The sequence below is a fragment of the Petromyzon marinus genome, chromosome 29, assembly GCF_048934315.1.
Source record: "Petromyzon marinus isolate PM22_M1 ecotype Great Lakes invasive population chromosome 29, UKy_Petmar_22M1.pri1.0, whole genome shotgun sequence".
NCBI lineage: Eukaryota > Metazoa > Chordata > Hyperoartia > Petromyzontiformes > Petromyzontidae > Petromyzon > Petromyzon marinus.
Window position 1 is genome coordinate 10,944,294 of NC_133695.1, and position 19,665 is coordinate 10,963,958.

The window sequence follows — 19,665 nt, forward strand, 5'->3', positions numbered from 1 at the left end:
GGGATACGTTCCGGAGATGCTCGTTAATAATACAATTTGCGGATAATGATGTTGGCCTACGAAGTAATTACCTTAAATAATTACGTAAATAAGCCATTGAATACTTGAACATTATCATAATAACACAATAGAAAAGTTGGTTAAAATAAACATGAATCAAATTAAATAAAGATGAAAGTATTCAATAATACGTTTTAAAGTATGATGATGCGCATCGTTCACTTAATCTCTCATCACTTTATCTCATCTCTTTCTCTCTATGCAGTCGTGTAGAGTTCCGAATGTGATTGGCGGATAGCAAATTTCTTGAATAACGAGGGAATACTGTGTAAATATATAGCCGTCCTCCTATTCGCCAGATGATCTTAGATCGCTTCACATGTCATAGCTCATCATCTCCACACATTTGAGAGGGCACATCCCCATTGGTAGCCCTCCCTGTGTGACTCAGCACCTGGCCTGCTTAGTCACACAGATAACTCAGCACGTGACCTTCAAAGCGACCATTAGTCTGCCTACCAGTCAGTAGAGGGCGATGATTGCCTTTCCTGTAATTTGCACTCCTATCGTGTTTTTGTATTGTATGCTGTAACGTTCTTACCCGCCCCTACTGGACGTCTGTGAAAAATGGCTTTACAGCTCATCGGATTCCTCCAGTATAAATCTTCTGATTCTCATGATTGCTGCTGTGTACAATCCCAATATGAGTGATTTGAACACATCGGAGGGCTACAAAAGCACAACCGCTAATGTGTTAACTAACTGCTGTTTGGGAAATCCGACATCAAATATTATCTTTGTAACATTAAGCTGCGTCGGGGTGCAATTTGCTGAACATCACCTTGCCTCACCACACAGCGGGGATTTTTGCAGTTGAGCTGCGTATCTCTCCAATGTGTGTTTGGGTCGTTACCACACTGGAATTTGACTGCCACACGCTGAGCGTAACTTAACATATTTTTTTTGGCTGACTGAAGTTTAGCTTGAAGTCACACTGAGTGCGCGATAACCCAATTCCAGGATCAGCTGAGCAGGAAAACTCCCAAATGAGCAGAAGCTCGGTCCAACCACCGAATACAAACCATCGGGAAGTGGTGTGGCCCAGCACCCTATCTGCCACTATGTTTTCTTCTAAAAACAAAGATCCCCCATATAGCCTTAACAGACACTTGGGCCAAGCGCTGTTAGCGAGCAGCACCTATGAAAAGCCGGAACGGACCACGCCCTTTCGACTTTGTCATCCCAGTACTGATATTTACACATTGCAGCAAGTATTCGTTTAAAGTCCAGTTTACCTAGGGGAGGCCTAATACCAGTTCAGATATTCGCCACTGTTAATGGGTCGCGTAGCAGGAATTAAATTCCCGGTTGCAGGATTCGTAGCACCGTGCGCTAACCACCGCTTGCTACTTTTCCTTCTTAGCGCACGCCCAGACACACAATGCATGTACAATAAGGCAGCCGTACCCTGAAATGCATTGCTCCCGATCATTACCCCTACCACGGTAAGGTGGCTAGCCCAGATGTCCTCGTTCCATGCCTAGTTTTGAGGGCGGTGCATTATGCCCGCGGCTGTGCCCCGTTATAACGCTGCATGTCGTTCCATCCCCCCCCCCCCCATTCTTGATATTCCCTACACTGTATTCTGGGGTTGTTGAAAGAAAATAAAAAAAAAATTATTACGCAAAAAGAGATACAAGGGATTGGGAAATATCAGTGACCTGAAGCGGCGGGGGGGGCGGCGGCGGCTGTGGGCCAGTGAAGTGGGACGAGCACCACTGGTGGAGCGTCTCCTCCGCCGCGGAGCAGGGCACGCACAGGGTGTAGTTGAAGACCTGGGGCAGCAAGATCCACGGACTCCATCCGAGTTCTGGGGGTATACACACCAGCAACATTACAATGAGTTTACACATTTTTGAGCAACGTGATTGTTGGTGGTTGGTTGGTTGTGGGTGGTGGTGGTTGTTAGTGGTGGTGGTGGGTGGTAGTGGGTGGTGGTGGTAGTGGTTGTTAGTGGTGGTGGGTGGTAGTGGATGGTGGTGGCTACACTGCACGTGGTGTGTAGTCCAGCACTGTGGAGGCTGCGAGGGTTGGTGGATCAAGATTGTGCGGGGGAAGGAGGATTTGCCATACCCTGGCTCGCCAGAAGGTAGTACAGCACAAATGTGGACTCTACATCTTCCAACTGTATGGAATTGAGTATTGCCTCCTCGCATTTTTGAGTTTTATCTGGGTGTTGAGGTTTCCTCCCACATATAAAAGCTCATTAACTCCTTCATATGCAGAGGATCACAGAACTTGGGGGGGGGGGGGGGGAGTTTGGTGCCGGCTCACCGCATGGCGACTACCTCCCCGCTTGTCTGTGGTTTCTCATCGCGCCTCTGAGTTGTTCCAAGTTGTAATTATAACTATAGAGCCATATAAATAAATGAATTTACAGCCCTATGTCAATCCATTGTTGAATGAAGGTGTCCCCACACTGTGCAGGTTATGTGGGTTAATTTTGTTTTGAAGAATGTTATCCTCTCCCCACCTATGTGAGCTGTGGGTTGATTCAATTTCTAGTTATCATGGTTCATGACGCAACGTCCAAAACCACTGCACGACCACGCCACCCACAGGCGAGTAGCATTCATTCAAACACGTGCCAGAATATGGAGTCGCGAGCTTTCAATGCTGCATACTTTTCGAATATTGCACACAATGTGTGTATGTTGTATGTATGTTTAACGTCTTTTGCACCATACGTAGTCAATCGTGCGAATCGGGGGTGCGAAAATGTCAGTTCACCTGAGTTTTCAAACATTTTTTATGCCTTGCTTTAAGCTACTTCCATATGGGGCACAATGTTTCTTTTGAATGTAAACAGGCACGTGTTGATGCCTATCGCTTAACTTGCTTAAAAGTGTGTTTTATTCATTCCAAAGCTCAACACATTCGTCAATAACACCGTTGCTTTTAAAGGAAAAATGTATGATAGATGACGTTTTCAGGCAATGGCCCTTCTTCATAGCAAATAAATATAGTCCAGAGCCAGAGTGGCTACGAAGAGCTGGAGACTGCATTTGTTGACACCATGGGGACTCATGAGCATTACATAAAACAATTATCATGACCAGTTTTTAAATAGGAATATGAATAATTGCCTGATAGTAGCTAATGGGTAACAGATAAACTCTGCAATAATCAAAAGGTGGTACTTAAATAAACGTACTCACATGAAAAGCAACGTTATCATGCACATTGCATTATGACAATATTTGTTCTTGTGAGGATAAGGAACAATCCAGTTCGCAATGCAGAAATTGGGCCCAATTTCTCCATTGTCTTCCCAAAAAGCATTGTGCCAGCCACACTTTGGTGGATTGTGCCTTATCCTCACAAGAACAAAATTATCTGCAACGTGCAGGCTTTTATTATAAGTACGTTTATTTAGGAATGCTTTTTGATGATTGCAGAATGTGCCAGTTGGCCAAGAACTATTATTTAGCTTATTCGTATGGTCCATTTAAAAATTGGTCATGACAATGTTTTTTTTTAAATCCTCTTAAGGCCCCAAAGTGCATTCTCCAACTCTTAGCAACTCTATATCTTCGCCTGAAACGTCACCCGTTTATATATTTTTTTTCCCTTTTGAGGCAACAGTGATTTTTTACGAACGTGTTGAGTTTTGTTTTATGTGCTTGTGTATCACTGCCGATGCAGCAGCAGCAGCATCACCAAAATAATTCGTTTCAATCGTAGTCGGTGGCCAAATGGTGAACGCTGCCTGCTGTGTCTACAATCTGCCACTAGAGGGTAGATCGCGGGCCTTCCCTCGGTGACGCATCACAATTTTGTTTGCAGGCCACGCTTGCCAACACGTTTCAAGGAGTTTCCTCCACGTACAATGATATTTAACAAAACAAAACGCGGGCCGTTTTGTAAACTCGTCCTGAAAAGATAATTGAAGATTGCCCCTAAACGCATTCCTGCGGAGGGAGCTGGTAGGAACGGTGGGTTGCTCGGTCAATGGCCAGGGTCAACGGGCGGCACCACGTGGTGTATTCCGCAAATATGCCCGACTGTGAGGGCGGGCACAAGCCGGCGTGAAGGGTGGGGACCGAGTGGGGACCTGGGATGGTGGAGAGGAAAAAAAAGCTGTTCCTCAAAAAAACGAGTACAATACCCACGAATTGGCGGCTTATAAAGTAGAGATTGAGAGCAGCCGCATACTCCAAACGCACGTTGTTGATTCTCCACGTGGAGGGAAAAATGTCGTGAAAATGGCCGGACGTGGTTGGTGGCCACCCACTGCCTCGTGTGTGCCGTGGCCTCCTTACCCACCCAGCCCCTCCCTCCCCACCCTCCCCTCCCCTCCCCACCCAGCCCCACCCCTCCCATTTTTGTATGCACGATGGACGGACACAATAATCCCCTGTGGGCTGGTGGAACCAGGAGGTTCCTACCAGTATTAAAACAACACGTGTCTCTACATTGCAAGCAGGTGCTGTGCGCATGCAAATGGTGATAACTCTGCAAACAGTAAAACGCGAATTCGCCGACCCGTTTTTGCAATACATTTGATATTGGGTAGTACAAAGTTGTAGGGAAATGTAGCAAGGGCTCGTGACAACATTGATCCTCAGGAAGTCCAAGGCCAAATTCCCTATTTGTTGAATCACTCTATCTTTGACCCTCTGAAAATGGACAAGAGAGGGCATGCATTAAAACAACATATTTGCATCTGGCTCTTCCATCCCTTCTCTATATCTCTGTGCTCCGCTTTATAATTGTGGCGTAAATAACCTTTTGACTCTGGTTTGACCACAGGTATACACTATGCGTGTTTAATGTCAGAACAATTTCTAAAATTCGATTATAAATTGTGTTCAATGTCTGCAGGGATTGATTTATATGGGGTTGACCACTGTTAACTTCTGAGCAAATACTTTTACTGATCCGAGAGGGATAATGGTCCACGATGTTTGTATTATTTTGACAGGTCATATTTATTTTATTTCAGGTCCCCGAGTCTTTCAAGTATTTTTTTTTGCTGGAGTTTGATTCAAATGACCAGAAACAGTCTAGTATAATTTAACACGTTGGCTTTCACGACCAATATTATTCATAATAAATGTTTTTTGGGTTAGATCGCGAAAATATGAAGGTGTCGTCAACCCATACCATACGACACAGCCAATCAGTAAGGTTTGTCACGTAAACAAAACGTGACAATTAGTTACTTATTTAGCACATCGGTGTGTTGGAAAGTAACCCCATAACACGTACAATTTGTACTCAAATTTACACTTTGTCCTGTAAATGTTGTGGATTTACAACTCCAACACACCGGTGTGCGAAAGCAGTAACCAATTGACGCGGTTTGTTTGAGTGAAAAACTTTACTAAATGGCCGTGTCAGCTGGTGGTGTGTTAACGACACATTTACAATTACGCGATCTAACAGGAAAAACCTTTATTATGAGTCTAGTATAACACTTTCTGTAAACAAGCTTTGAAATTATATCATCTAAAACCTTTGTACCGATTTGCAGCCAGGAGTGAGCGTTCAAGCTGCACAGCAATGACACGAGAGAGAGCCAAGTGCACGCATAAAGGGATTTTTTTGGGAGGGTTAGAGCGCGTAAATATGAATGTGTCGTTAAACCTGACACTACCCGACACAACCATTTGGTAAGGTTTGTCACTGTGACGTTTACGCCGGTAATTACAACCAGCCTCATCAGCCGATAGCCACACATGTGGAGAAATCCTCCTGTTTCGGTATTAAAGAGAGGGAGTAAATGCGATGTCATCACTGGCAAAACGTCGTCGTCGAATTGTAAATATTGTGGGTTACGCTCCAACACTCCGGTGTGCTGAACTAGTAACGAATTGGCATGTTAAGTTTACAGGACAAACCTTACTAATTGGCTGTGTCAGGTGGTGGCGGGTTTAACGACACATTTTTATTCATGCGATCTAACCCAACAAAAAACTCTATTATGGACAATATTGATCATGAAAGCCTACTTTTTAAACAAGTGCATACATAATGCACGTCCCTCCAGTCTTATGTTATTGGCTTTTGAATGTAACACGTCTTTATTGTGACCCATCACGAGTCTGCTGCTTTTCTGCCACAATTCTACTGGGAGTCTGAAACTTTAAAACTAACTAAAGAATTTCGATTTAAAGCTTTCGTGACTGCAATGATTCATCTTCTTTGGTTCTTTCAGTAAAGTCACGTAGAATGATAATAAAATAATAAATTGATAAAATAACACAATAATATTCTCACGACGTTTCGGCCACAACACAAGCGGCCTTCATCAGGTGAAGGGGGCGAGACTGTCTGGTAGGACAGCGCAGGTGAAGGGGGCGAGACTGTCTGGTAGGACAGCGCTGTCCTACCAGACAGTCTCGCCCCCTTCACCTGATGAAGGCCGCTTGTGTTGTGGCCGAAACGTCGTGAGAATATTATTGTTATTTTATTTTATCAATTTATTATTTTATTATCATTCTACGTGACTTTACCGAAAGAACCAAAGAAGATAACTAAAGAATTGCTCCTGCAATATAACAACGTCGTTTTTGAAGCCAGCAGCAAAAAAAAACTGACATCAAATATTGTAAAATGGAGTTGTTGAAATATTTGCAACTCGATCATTTGCGGACTGAAAAGATATTAATTTAGAATCCGTTTACTACAGGCAACATTTGCAGCATTGGGGTAGAACGGCAGCACAGTGGTTAGTGTACTTGCTGTGACGTATGGTTAAGTAATCCGTGCATATGAGGCTGCATTTTAGAAGTGGATCTAGGCTGCATAATGCTGCATAAACAAAAAAGGATGCAGCACACTTCCTTCTGGCCACACGGGGGCATTAGACCCGAATTTCCATCAGTGTTTACCTGATGACTGGCTGCTTGCCATTGGGCTTCCAACCTGCTTCCAGCCCTTGGGAAGCAGCTTGGTGAGATGTTACCTCATCTGGTATGCAGGAGGTCGCGTGGATTATTCTCCGGGTCCTCCGGTTTTCCCCTCCACATTTAAAATCAATATGCGTTCAGATTATTTGGCTTCTGCAAATTTCGACATGAAAAGCCAATTCGTTGAGTTATCTTTTTGCGACCAGGCTGCTCCTGAAAAGAGCTATAGTTCAGTGGGCCTTACCTGGTAAAATAATTTTTTAAAAAGTTTAATAGTTTAGTTTGAATATAAATCTTCAACAAGGCGGAAGATCGTTTTATCCCACCCGAGTCACAATGAGATATCTCATCATGCAATTGAAAGGCAGTTGAGACGAACTGAGAGTGCTGTTGGACGTCGAGGAAGTAGGAAACAGAATGGACAACTGAATTAGTTATTAAAAAGGATTCATGCCAAGAAGGATGAGGAAGATTGTAGAACTGACATGCAGATGCATGGAAACATTCATGGAGGAAAGTGGGCAATGGGTGTGACACAATCATAATAATTAAGTACATTTGGTATTTGCGACATTCTTTTAACGAAAGGCTATCATCACAAAGCAAGGTGCTGCCGTTTCTCAGACAGTCTGCAGTAGTTTCACAGTAGAGGGTGATGTTGCTATATGTGTGTAAAACCAATTAAGTAATTTATGCAATCGCACTCATTGCACACAAAGTGCTTGCCACAAATTAACCACAATACCTTGCCAATCTCATTCAGCAGCATAAACTATGACGCAAACTCCGGTCATCGGCGCAGCAGCAGCCGTCTGGAACGCTCTTCCTTCCGATATTAGGAAGCCACTGGAGCTATACACTTTTAAATCTATATTTAAAACTCATCTCTTCATAACTGTTTTTTCTTGTTTAGATTGTTGTCCTTCCCCCGCATGGTTGGATACTTATGGTGCGAAAGAAATTCAACATACATACATACATACTTGTGAGAAATTTGGACATTGACGCCAGCACACCATGGCCAACTTTTTTAAAAATAACATCAGAGAATATTTTACACTCAATCTGAAGCTGACGGCGCACACTTAATGGTCATTGCATCTGCAGTGACAGCAAGGGATATCTTTTTCAAACTTCAATGTGAAGCCTATTTCTATGATTGCAAACATTGCCATGAAAATATTTACCACTAATAATAATTAAGATTCATAAGATGCCCTTTAACAATAGATCTCAATGCACCATGTAGATAAAGGAGGAGAGAATAAGTGAGAAGTAACCGGTGAAGGAGAGACAAACGAGACAGACAGTGAACCAGAGAGAGAGAGAGAGCGCATGTTAAACAGATGTAGTGGGGGTCTTCAATCGGGACTTAAAGTCTCCAACGACTTCGATCTCCTGACCTCCAAGGAATGGGAACTCCCAGAGCCTGGACGACGTGCAGACAAAAGCCCCGTGGTGGTCAACCCAGTGTTCGAAAACCTGGAGCGCGGTTACGCTGAGCAGGGGGCACGATCGGTGGATCGCAGAGATCTCAGTGGTGGGACGTGTGGCTGGATAGTGGAGTGTGTGGATGGATAGTAGAGTGTGTGTGGTTACATGCTGGAGTGTGTGGTCAGATAGTGGAGTGTGTGGATGGATAATGGAGTGGCTGACTGAATAGTGGAGTGTGTGGATGGATAGTGGAGTGTGTGGAATATGTGGATGGATAGTGGAGTGTGTGGTTAGATAGTGGAGTGTGTGGTTAGATAGTGGAGTGTGTGGTTAGATAGTGGAGTGTGTGGATGGATAGTGGAGTGTGTGGATGGATAGTGGAGTGTGTGGATGGATAGTGGAGTGTGTGGTTAGATAGTGGAGTGTGTGGTTAGATAGTGGAGTGTGTGGTTAGATAGTGGAGTGTGTGGATGGATAGTGGAGTGTGTGGATGGATAGTGGAGTGTGTGGCTGGATAGTGGAGTGTGTGGTCAGATAGTGGAGTGTGTGGATGGATAGTGGAGTGTGTGGATGGATAGTGGAGTGCGTGGATGGATAGTGGAGTGTGTGGTCGGATAGTGGAGTGTGTGGTCAGATAGTGGAGTGTGTGGATGGATAGTGGAGTCTGTGGATGGATAGTGGAGTGTGTGGATGGATAGTGGAGTGTGTGGATGGATAGTGAAGTGTGTGGTTAGATAGTAGAGAGTGTGTGGATGGATAGTGGAGTGTGTGGTCGGATAGTGGAGAGTGTGGCTGGATAGTGAAGAGTGTGGCTAAATCAACTCCTGGCTATAAGATAGAGCAAGCACGTTTAACCCTAACCCAATATAAGTTCTGGGAACATAAACTTACATTTTATTTCCACAAGATAGTCAAACTCCATCCCTGCCTCTGCAATCTATGTGAGTGGAAATAGAGTATCCAGTGGTCGTGCTGTAGCGTGTGTGCGTGTCTGGGATATTCACTTGACACGAAGATCTCAAAGCTGAACAGGCAGAGCTGGGCAGCGTGTGGCGTTGTCGTCGGTGAATGTGTCAAGGTCGAGACTCCTATCTCTGGTGGCTGCAGTGTGGGCTCCTTCTTGCCTGCACATTCATACACATGCCCACAAGCACCAACATGACAAAGATCCCCGTAATAATAATACTTTAATTTCATATCGCTTCATTCATAGAATCCCACAACACTGTACATTCATTATATATGAGAACCAAATCCCATATTCAACCACTCCCAAGCAAATGAAAACCCTACTGTGAAGCAAAATCACAAATGAATAAACCAATTAATAAACCAATTAATAAATGTGAGGGGGCGCCTATGGCCTATGGCGCCCCCTCACAACCATTTATAGTGGTCAGGAAATTCACGAAAAAAATTGCACACGAACGACGCATTCACGCAAGTTTTAAAATGACACATCTTCGAATTGTATTATATTTTGAATTAGATGATTTTATTTCTTCACTAAAAGCTTTCATAATTTTACATCTGGAAGACTTAATTGTGAATTTTCTCTCGTTGTCAAATAGATGGCCTTGCCGGGGGTTCGGTTCGATGCGGACTTTCACCTGTTTGGGATTGCGGGATCGAGATAAGGCGACATAGAGCTGGCCGTGCGAGAAGACCGCCGTCTGCAGATCGATTCCAACGTAATCGAGCGTCTGTCCCTGCGCCTCCGTCGTTCATGCAGGGGGCGCGTGGGTTTGCAGCGCCCCCTGCATGAAAACGATGGAAAGTGCAGCGTTCATCACAGATAGATATAGTTGTGCGCTTATATGAGTATAGGACCGCAGATCTTGGGCAATTGCCAGCACCAGCTCCCCACGTGACTCGCGCTTCTCCGTCATTCTCTTCCAGAGTGAGCGAATACTGTGCACTTTAAAACTTGAAATTATTATTAACAAGTCCAACTTTAATTTTGACTTGAAGCTTTCGTGACTGCAGAAATCCATACTCATTGGTTCTTTCGGTGAAGTCACGTAGGTAGAAAAATTATATATCAATACGTTTCGATCGCAACACAAGCAATCGTCATCAGGTGGGACAACCACAGCAAGAAAATACTGCTGAAGTAGGCGAGATATTTGCCGTGGCACGAGGTTATATAGTAGGCCTCGGCAGTAGGGGGTGAGAGTGAAGGGGGGGGGAAGGAGGCGGGGCAGAAAGTTGACCCCGCAGCAGCACCCTGGTCACTGGAGTGAAGTGGACCACCGCAGCAGCACTGGAGAGGTCAGCTGCAGGGGGGGGAGAGAGAAGTGGGGGGGCGGGGGGGAAAGGAGGCGGGGCAAAAAGTGGACCCCGTAGCATTTCTGCTGCTGCGGTGGCCCACTTTTCTCCAGTGACCCGGGTGCTGCTGCAGGGTCAACTTTCTGCCCCGCCTCCTTCCCCCCCCCCCACTTCTCTCTCCCCCCCTACTGCCGAGGCCTACTATATAACCACGTGCCACGGCAAATCTCTCACCTACTTCAGCAGTTTTTTTCTTGCTGTAGTTGTCCCACCAATCGAAACGTCGTGATCTATTATTATTTTTACCTACGTGACTTCACCGAAAGTCCAACTCTGCAGATTGAAACCCAGAAGATCAAAACTCGTCTAGTTTTCTCAAACAGTTCCACTAGTTCATTCGAAGAGTGCATTACAATAGCCAGCATTTCCACACACTTTGGTACCATACATCAATAAGAAGCAGATCCTAACATGGCTCTCAATATCAAGCTGATGATCATCGAGTCTCAGCTCATGTAAAGTCTCGAGGCACAGATCATGGGCAAACTCTGGACATAGAAAATGAACAAAGTCATTGTCCAGATTTAGGCACAGCTCTTGGCTCAGACAATACAAAGCCAATGATTTAATACACAGTTTTGCATTGTAAATGGTTATGCATATTTTTTTCTTGTCAAGATAATGAGAGTTCATCTTCTTTGGTTCTTTCGGTAAAGTCACGTAGAATGAGAATAAAATAATAAACTCATTCTACGTGACTTTACCGAAAGAACCAAAGAAGATGAATCATTGCAGTCACGAAAGCTTTAAATCGAAATATAATGAGAGTTCACAGACATTTTTCTTGTAAGATTTTGAAAGGACTGAAACCAGTCTGGACAGCCAATAGACTGAAGGACGAAGCCATTTAATTGCTATGTGGAGACAAAGAACACCATTTCTGATTATATTTGCATTTACCCATCATAGCATGACAATGGTAATTGGTCTAAATGAGTGCCAATTACAACCACCAAGGCACAGATCGGTTTCTTCGTGGCTCCGATGTTAAACCCTCGGCTGGCTTTGTCTTCCTCATTACTAAAACTGACACTGTACCACATTACTGTAGTCACACCGCAACCGCATTCACTTTTACGGGAGACTCAGGATAAAATCACGTACCAACCACCACTGCTTTTGCACCCATACGCATAATTTACAAGCATGTGTGTATGCACATACGCACTGCGACCAAGGTCATTTACCAGTTCAACACGCAGCTTGTGCATTATGAAAACAAATTCCTTCTTCCCTTTGAAAAAAAACATTTTGTTAGCAATTATTTATTTTAAGTGTCTGTTAATATACAAGTATGTTGAAAAAAATGTTCCAACGAATCTTTACTTTTGTGTTTTGGCGATTAACACATTTAGAGTTAATTATGGCCAACATTCCTCAAATAATTTTTGTATCTGTAAATCAAAAATGTATAGATTAATGTTAGTTAGTTAGTAGTGGACACTTTTTTTCCTGGCCCGAGTGAATGTTGTATGTATCTTTAACTTCTTTCGCACTATACGTAGCCAACCATTCTTTAATAATAGTGGGCCCCGTGGCTTTTAGCTGGCTTTAGTCGCATCTCAGAGCTCACACCAAGCAGTAGGTGCCTCTCCATATCAGGCTGAGTTGACCTCAGCGCTTAGAGGCCCTCACTGGGTATAGAGGCTGGCACTTATCCAAGGTCACTGAAATGGAAGCAATGTGAGCGAGCCACTATGCTTACCCCCCTTTATCCTCGCCCTATCTCCACTTTATCTCTTACTCGTGCCACCGCAAACCACAAGTCCCACCACAATGCTCCCGATTCATGTGTGCATCACATTTAAACATAAAACGTCTTCTTGGTAAACTTACAATAAATGTGTCTCCTTTATCGTATTTCCTAAACCTTTTTCATACTCTTTTTTAACAAGAGCACACCTTTCCACGATGCATTGTGTCAGCAACAATTTTACTTTAATATAAACGACTTTATTTAGAAATAATAATTTGGGGTTATTTGTTCTCTGTAGCTATTACCTGATGATTCATATGCCCCTGATTAAGTGCAGTTTGATCAATTCTCTCTGGCCTCTGTTTATTTTGCTATGAAGGTCTATTGCTTGAAACATTGCCAATTATATATTTGTTTTATTTTAAGGCCACAGTGTTGTTGACGAGTGTATTCAGTTTTTTGTTAAAGCAGCAGCTTCGCCAGATTGTTTGTTCAACTATGCACCAAAATAGACCGATCCCTGGTCAATAAGTGAACACTCAAAGGGCGAACCGTCTGTGCTGTTCCGATGGTCTGGAATAACAGTCCAATAAATAAAAATTTAGCCCCAGTTTTATCCGGATCGAGCTGTCAGCATCACGTCACAAGACGAAACAGCTATTTAAATTTATTACAGAACTAGTGCAACGCTTCATGTTCAAGAACAGCCCGTGGAAGTGAACATAGCTTCCTCTGAGATGCCCAAAAAGTGACCTCTGGGTCCATCTGCTCTGCCACCGAGGGCAATGTTTATTGCATGATAGTCGAATCGTTATTTAAATCCTCAGAGCTGGAATTTAGTGGCTTCATTTGTGCTTTATTCACCAGATGGGCACGTGTCCCCCCCCCAAACTCCTTGGAGCCCTGCTGGGTTGAACACTCCTTTGCAGGAGATTTCTCCCTTCATTAATATGTTTACACTTTTATATTTCAAAGGGAACTTGGAGTGCACACAGAAAATGAACACATTGAATGTTAACAATCAATCTCCACACAAACAGATTAAAAAGACAGGTGCTGTACTGCTCCCTACACCCAGTCGTTTCAAACTCAAATGGGCATTGAGGCAGTGCTCACTTTAATACGTAGGCTTTTGAGACCAATATTATCTATAAGAGGTTTCTTTTTGGGTTAGATCGCATGCATATAAATGTGTCGTTACACCCGCCACCACCCGACGCAGCCAATTAGTAAGGTTTGTCACGTATTCAAAACATGCCACTTCGTTACTGGTACAGCACACCAGTGTGTTGGAGAGTCAACATGACTTGAGCAGTGCTTACAGCATGTTTACAGCGCTGAGTCAGTGGCGGTTATTAAAACATTCCAATGGAGGGGGCAGGGGTCTATAGGACAACCACTGTTGACATACTTTTTTCGACCCCAGAGGGATGATTCAAATCTCACCAGGATTTGAACTTGAAAACCTTCTGATTGTGAGCCAATCACTCTGCCGCTGAGCCACCTGGCCAGATTGTCCTGTCCCCATATATGATCCTCATGGCCTCTGGCGTGAGTGTCTCATGTACGTGGTTCAGGCGTGCATCACTACCACATCCAACCTGAGAGCTGACCTCCTCAGCCATCTACGGTCGCTCCGAATTCCGTTACTGAGTCTACTAACGCCATTCAAACATGTTAGCAGAACTACGACAAGCAATGGTTTTAACCAATGCAAGTAGAATTTGACATTAATGCCAGTTTGCCAGATTCTAAGATTCTCCACCAGTGGCTGATGCAATAAGTATAAGTATGAAGGCCCGCTTTTAACTATCCATTTTTTGCCTGGCCAAGGCCGGCCACTGAGTAAAGAAAGCAATAATTAAAAGTCAAGTTATGTTGTCCAAAATTATCGGCGTGGGAGGCTGGAAGCTGAAATGGATTCCACAATAATGTGCCACTGTGTGCCAAGTGCAGAGGGCCACGGCAGAAGCAATCGCTTGATAGAGAGCGGCGTTTTAAGCCAACAGGTGACCTTGGTGGCGCCACGTGAGAACATCGTCTCCAGTCACATACCAGCCTCTGGCTCCGTGCGATTGCCAGGAGGGGCTGTGGGGTCTTCGTGTAGGACGCCAATGCCTCTGAATGTCGGAAAAGGCAGCATCAGCCTGGTGGTGTTGAAGAACCTCTCGCGGAAGGTTTCCAAAAAGTGGGCCTTGCATCTGTGTGCGAAATCAGCAAATGCACCGATTAGCATTATCGCGTAAACTTTTTTTTTGTTCAATTACGTACGATGTCATATATTCGTATTTTAATTTGGGGGTGCTGCCTTGATGTAATGAATAGATAAGCACACTGGACCAACAATCAAGAGGTCGCTGGTTGGATTCGACCTCCCAGCGTGGCAGTTGAAACGACGGGGCAAGTTTCTTAAATCCTCCCCCCGCAGTCCAAATGGGTTCATCATAGCTAGTCGATCACGGGTGGTGGGGCAAAATGTGGGTACTCCCCCCCCCCACACACACACCTCTTACAAGAGGACTGGCCAATGCGGGAAAAGTAGGCCAAAAACACCCTCTCGGGGGTGGCGGGGGGGTCCATACAACTCCTTCTCGCGGAGGCCCTTCAGCACACAAAGGCACGAACAAGGAATTTGCAGGGCTGCACCTTTACCTTGACTGTGCCTTTTGGTTTGACAGGAGGACATAAAGAAATAATAATCTCTGGATTTCTTCACCGATTGGAGACCAATTGTCCCGTCAGACTCAAAACACAAAGCATAGGGCACTGCGGTCATGCATTCATCACAGAAGCCCCGATAGACAACACAATTTTATCGCAGATTGTAAAAGTACTTCAGAAGAGACGCCACAGAGATATGCGCAACTTATGTCAGCAGACCTTCTTTGCCACAAACACAAGACAGTGCTCCTTCAGTAGAGATGAAGAGTTCACTTGGAGTTTATATCCTAACTTCTATAAAGTACAGTACTCAAGTCCGGAATAAACCGCGTGGCCAGTGGCGGTTATGCACACCTGTAATACAGTGCTGTGGAGACAGTGAGAATGAGTTGAACATTAATCGTACAAATGTTGTGAAACTTCGTTCCCGTGGGCGTGGGCATCGAGGAGGTGCCATACTCTGGACCGTCCGTAGAAGGCAGTACAGCAAAAACAAGGACCTCACCTGATCCGTCTGCATGGGATAGAGTGTTTCCCCCTCGCACGCATGGATTATCTCCGGGTGCTCCAGTTTCCTCCCACATGTAAACACTCACTAATTGGCCGATAATATTTTAATATATAGAGAGAGTTGCAGAACTTGTTGGTGCCGGTTCACCGCGTGGCTGCGGCCTCGCCGCTCGTCTGTGGCTCTTCCTCGCGCCTTTGAGTCGTTTTCTCTCTTACAGAGCGAGCGAATACTGTGCGGTACGTGACAGCTTGGAATGATACCATAAACCAAATTAAATGGATTAAAAATTTCATTGATGGGAATGTTTTTTTTTGCAGGAAAACATACTCTCAAACTCGGGTGAACATCTATGGCACAACCCGCCAAAGAATCCAGTCACTTTTATGCCAATTACAATTAATTGCCATCAGGAAAAATGTAACAAAAAATGGTATAATACGTTGGCAGTGATGCACATGCACAAATGACAACAAATATTTTTAAAAAATCGTCATGAATACTGCCCTAAATATATTTTACAGCACGCAACGGGTAAGCATTGCATGGGTTATCTTGTCATTCACAGACTGGTATTACTGCCCTAATATGAAATATATATAATAGGTGACATTTCAGACAATGACCCTTCGTGTGCTATACAGAAGGGTCATTGCCTTGAACGACATTTTCTATTTTCCTTTTAGAGCAGTCTTAATGACGAACATGCTGAGATTTTGCTATTGTTATATAAGTTTTACAGTTGTAATAAAAACAACATACCAAATGGCACATATGGCAAATTTGGAGGCTTAATTGCTGCACAGGGCAAATAAACTACATGGAACATAAGCCAGCTCATAAAACGCAGTTGGTCTGGTGAGCAGTTACACCGAGAGTAACATATATTTCAATCAAGTATAATACGGGAATTCTTGAAAGTATTCACCTGAATTATGTACAAATATTAGGAAGCTATTGCCCTCAGGATAAGAGAAGAAAAAATCCCCTTATTGCTGATGAAATGCAACAAAAGTATTTTAAAAAATCTGCTCAACAGAGACGTTAATTGGTTATTTAAACTTTGGAATTCAGTCACTTTAGAAACAATTCAAATTGGAATCATTGCAGCATTAAAAGCACACTTTAAAACATATTTCATTTCTGTAATGCTACCTTTCTACCTGATTACACATTAAAGAGCATTAACGTTACATGTGAAAGACATCTTAGAATTGTAAAGGTAATTTTGATATTACCGTACTGTAATTGTTATGGAAAATAATGATAACTGTAACGGCTATATCTTGAACACATTTTGGGAGACAGCTCACAAGATCCATTCATGTTCGTGTTTAAAAGGATTATAGAGTCTGGGTTAGTGAAGACATGGAGATAACTATGCAGCCTTCGATAGTCTGGGTTGGTATTTACTAATTATTGAACTAAGTGGCAACTTGAATAGTTGCAGTGTCTATTATGATATACAGTGAGGGAAAAAAGAATTTGATCCCCTGCTGATTTTGTACGTTTGCCCACTGACAAAGAAATGATCAATCTATAATTTCAATGGTAGGTTTATTTGAATAGTGAGAGACAGAATAACAACAACAAAATCCAAAAAACGTATTTCAAAAATGTATAAATTGATTTGCATTTTAATGAGGGAAATAAGTATTTGACCCCTCTGCAAAACATGACTTAGTACTTGGTGGCAAAACCCTTGTTGGCAATCACAGAGGTCAGACGTTTCTTGTAGTTGGCCACCAGGTTTGCACACATCTCAGGAGGGATTTTGTCCCACACCTCTTTGCAGATCTTCTCCAAGTCATTAAGGTTTCGAGGCTGACGTTTGGAAACTCGAACCTTCAGCTCCCTCCACAGATTTTCTATGAGATTAAGGTCTGGAGACTGGCTAGGCCACTCCAGGACCTTAATGTGCTTCTTCTTGAGCCACTCCTTTGTTGCCTTTGGCCGTGGGTTTTGGGTCATTGTCATGCTGGAATACCCATCCACGACCCATTTTCAATGCCCTGGCTGAGGGAAAGAGGTTCTCACCCAAGATTTGATGGTACATGGCCCCGTCCATCGTCCCTTTGATGCGGTGAAGTTGTCCTGTCCCCTTAGCAGAAAAACACCCCCAAAGCATAATGCTTCCACCTCCATGTTTGACGGTGGGGATGGTGTTCTTGGGGTCATAGGCAGCATTCCTCCTCCTCCAAACACGGCGAGTTGAGTTGATGCCAAAGAGCTCCATTTTGGTCTCATCTGACCACAACACTTTCACCCAGTTGTCCTCTGAATCATTCAGATGTTCATTGGCAAATTTCAGACGGGCATGTATATGTGCTTTCTTGAGCAGGGGGACCTTGCGGGCGCTGCAGGATTTCAGTCCTTCACGGCGTAGTGTGTTACCAATTGTTTTCTTGGTGACTATGGTCCCAGCTGCCTTGAGATCATTGACACGATCCTCCCGTGTAGTTCTGGGCTGATTCCTCACCGTTCTCATGATCATTGCAACTCCACGAGGTGAGATCTTGCATGGAGCCCCAGGCCGAGGGAGATTGACAGTTCTTTTGTGTTTCTTCCGTTTGCGAATAATCGCACCAACTGTTGTCACCTTCTCACCAAACTGCTTGGCAATGGTCTTGTAACCTATTCCAGCCTTGTGTAGGTCTACAATCTTGTTCCCGACATCCTTTGAGAGCTCTTTGGTCTTGGCCATGGTGGAGAGTTTGGAATCTGATTGAATGATTCTTTCTGTGGACAGGTGTCTTTTATACAGATAACAAGCTGAGATTAGGAGCACTCCCTTTAAGAGTGTGCTCTGAATCTCAGCTCGTTACCTGTATAAAAGACACCTGGGAGCCAGAAATCTTTCTGATTGAGAGGGGGTCAAATACTTATTTCCCTCATTAAAATGCAAATCAATTTATAACATTTTTGACATGCGTTTTTCTGGATTTTCTTGTTGTTATTCTGTCTCTCACTGTTCAAATAAACCTACCATTAAAATTATAGACTGATCATTTCTTTGTCAGTGGGCAAACGTACAAAATCAGCAGGGGATCAAATACTTTTTTTCCCTCACTGTACCACAACACACAAGTAAACTACAACGTGTGAGCACAATTTATGTATGTATGTTGAACTTATTTCACACTGCTGTAGTAGGCCAACTGTGATCATCGGGTGTGCGGGGGAAGGACAGCAAATTAAACACAAAAAACATTTCTATGTCAGCTGGTTAGTTCTTTGCTAGATTAAAAAATCTTCCCACACCATGCCAGTCATAGCGTCATTTAGCCATCCTTACCACACTGGTCAGTGTGGGATAGTCTTTGCCCGGAATCAAATTCAGGGAGGCCAGACTCATTAGTTCAGCGCGCAGCCCCATACACCAATATGCCACTCCTAAATTCAAATCAATGCTAGTTATGATTAATTGTAACTCATGATAATGTAACTGCAGCTATATTTTTTATTTACCATTATTATATAAAGTAGTAAGTTTGCCATCCTGAGCCTCAAAGCACCTTCTATAACTTATGAAAGAACAACAATCTTACCCGCCACTCTTTCCTTTAACAGAAAGCCCAGGTAAACAAGCGAACATAAACTACTAGCCCTTTTTTCAGCACCCTATCAAAATCAGACCCAAGACGTGTCTCAGCTGCCCCGAAACTCGAGTCTTGGCCCTTCAGCTAAGACGGTGATTACGCCTGGCCCCATACATGGAGGACTGGTTGTTGTTGTTATTATTACTGACAATAACCGGTACAATATCCAGGAGAACAGCTCCTTCAAAAAGAGGACGATCCTGAGAAAACCAGAGCAGGTGGCAACCGTGGGAACCAGTTGAACGGTAATGTCCCAAAAGAAGTACCAATCCAGAGGATCTCAGATTCTAGATGAAATCAGAGGTGGGAGTAAAAATAATTTAGCGCAATATAAATCATATTCAAACTCTAAGCTTGATCCGGCAAGCCACAAACAGCCACTGCAGGTCACGGAGAACAAGTGTAATTCATTCCAGAAGATTTAAACCATGAAGTAAATATCCTGGCTGCTGCTGCATTCTGCACCAAATGCAGTTTACAAATTCGAGGCAAAAGTGGAGTAATAGTCCAAGGTAGAGAAATGTT

General features: G+C 43.7%; 1 protein-coding gene across 2 annotated transcripts in view; it reads right to left on the reverse strand.

The window, feature by feature from the left end:
• Nucleotides 1-19,665, reverse strand: part of LOC142929353 (uncharacterized) — a 35,342-nt gene that overhangs the window by 14,300 nt on the left and 1,377 nt on the right. For both annotated transcript variants that reach the window (XR_012945648.1, XM_076070557.1), the window contains exons 2-4: nucleotides 14,428-14,573; nucleotides 9,353-9,472; nucleotides 1,722-1,870 (exon numbers count right to left, since the gene is read on the reverse strand). Coding sequence is in view for 1 of the 2 variants with exons in the window: in XM_076070557.1 (XP_075926672.1) it covers nucleotides 1,722-1,870; nucleotides 9,353-9,472; nucleotides 14,428-14,573 (415 nt within the window). In the remaining variant the exon portion in view is untranslated. The remainder of the gene's footprint in view (nucleotides 1-1,721; nucleotides 1,871-9,352; nucleotides 9,473-14,427; nucleotides 14,574-19,665) is intronic.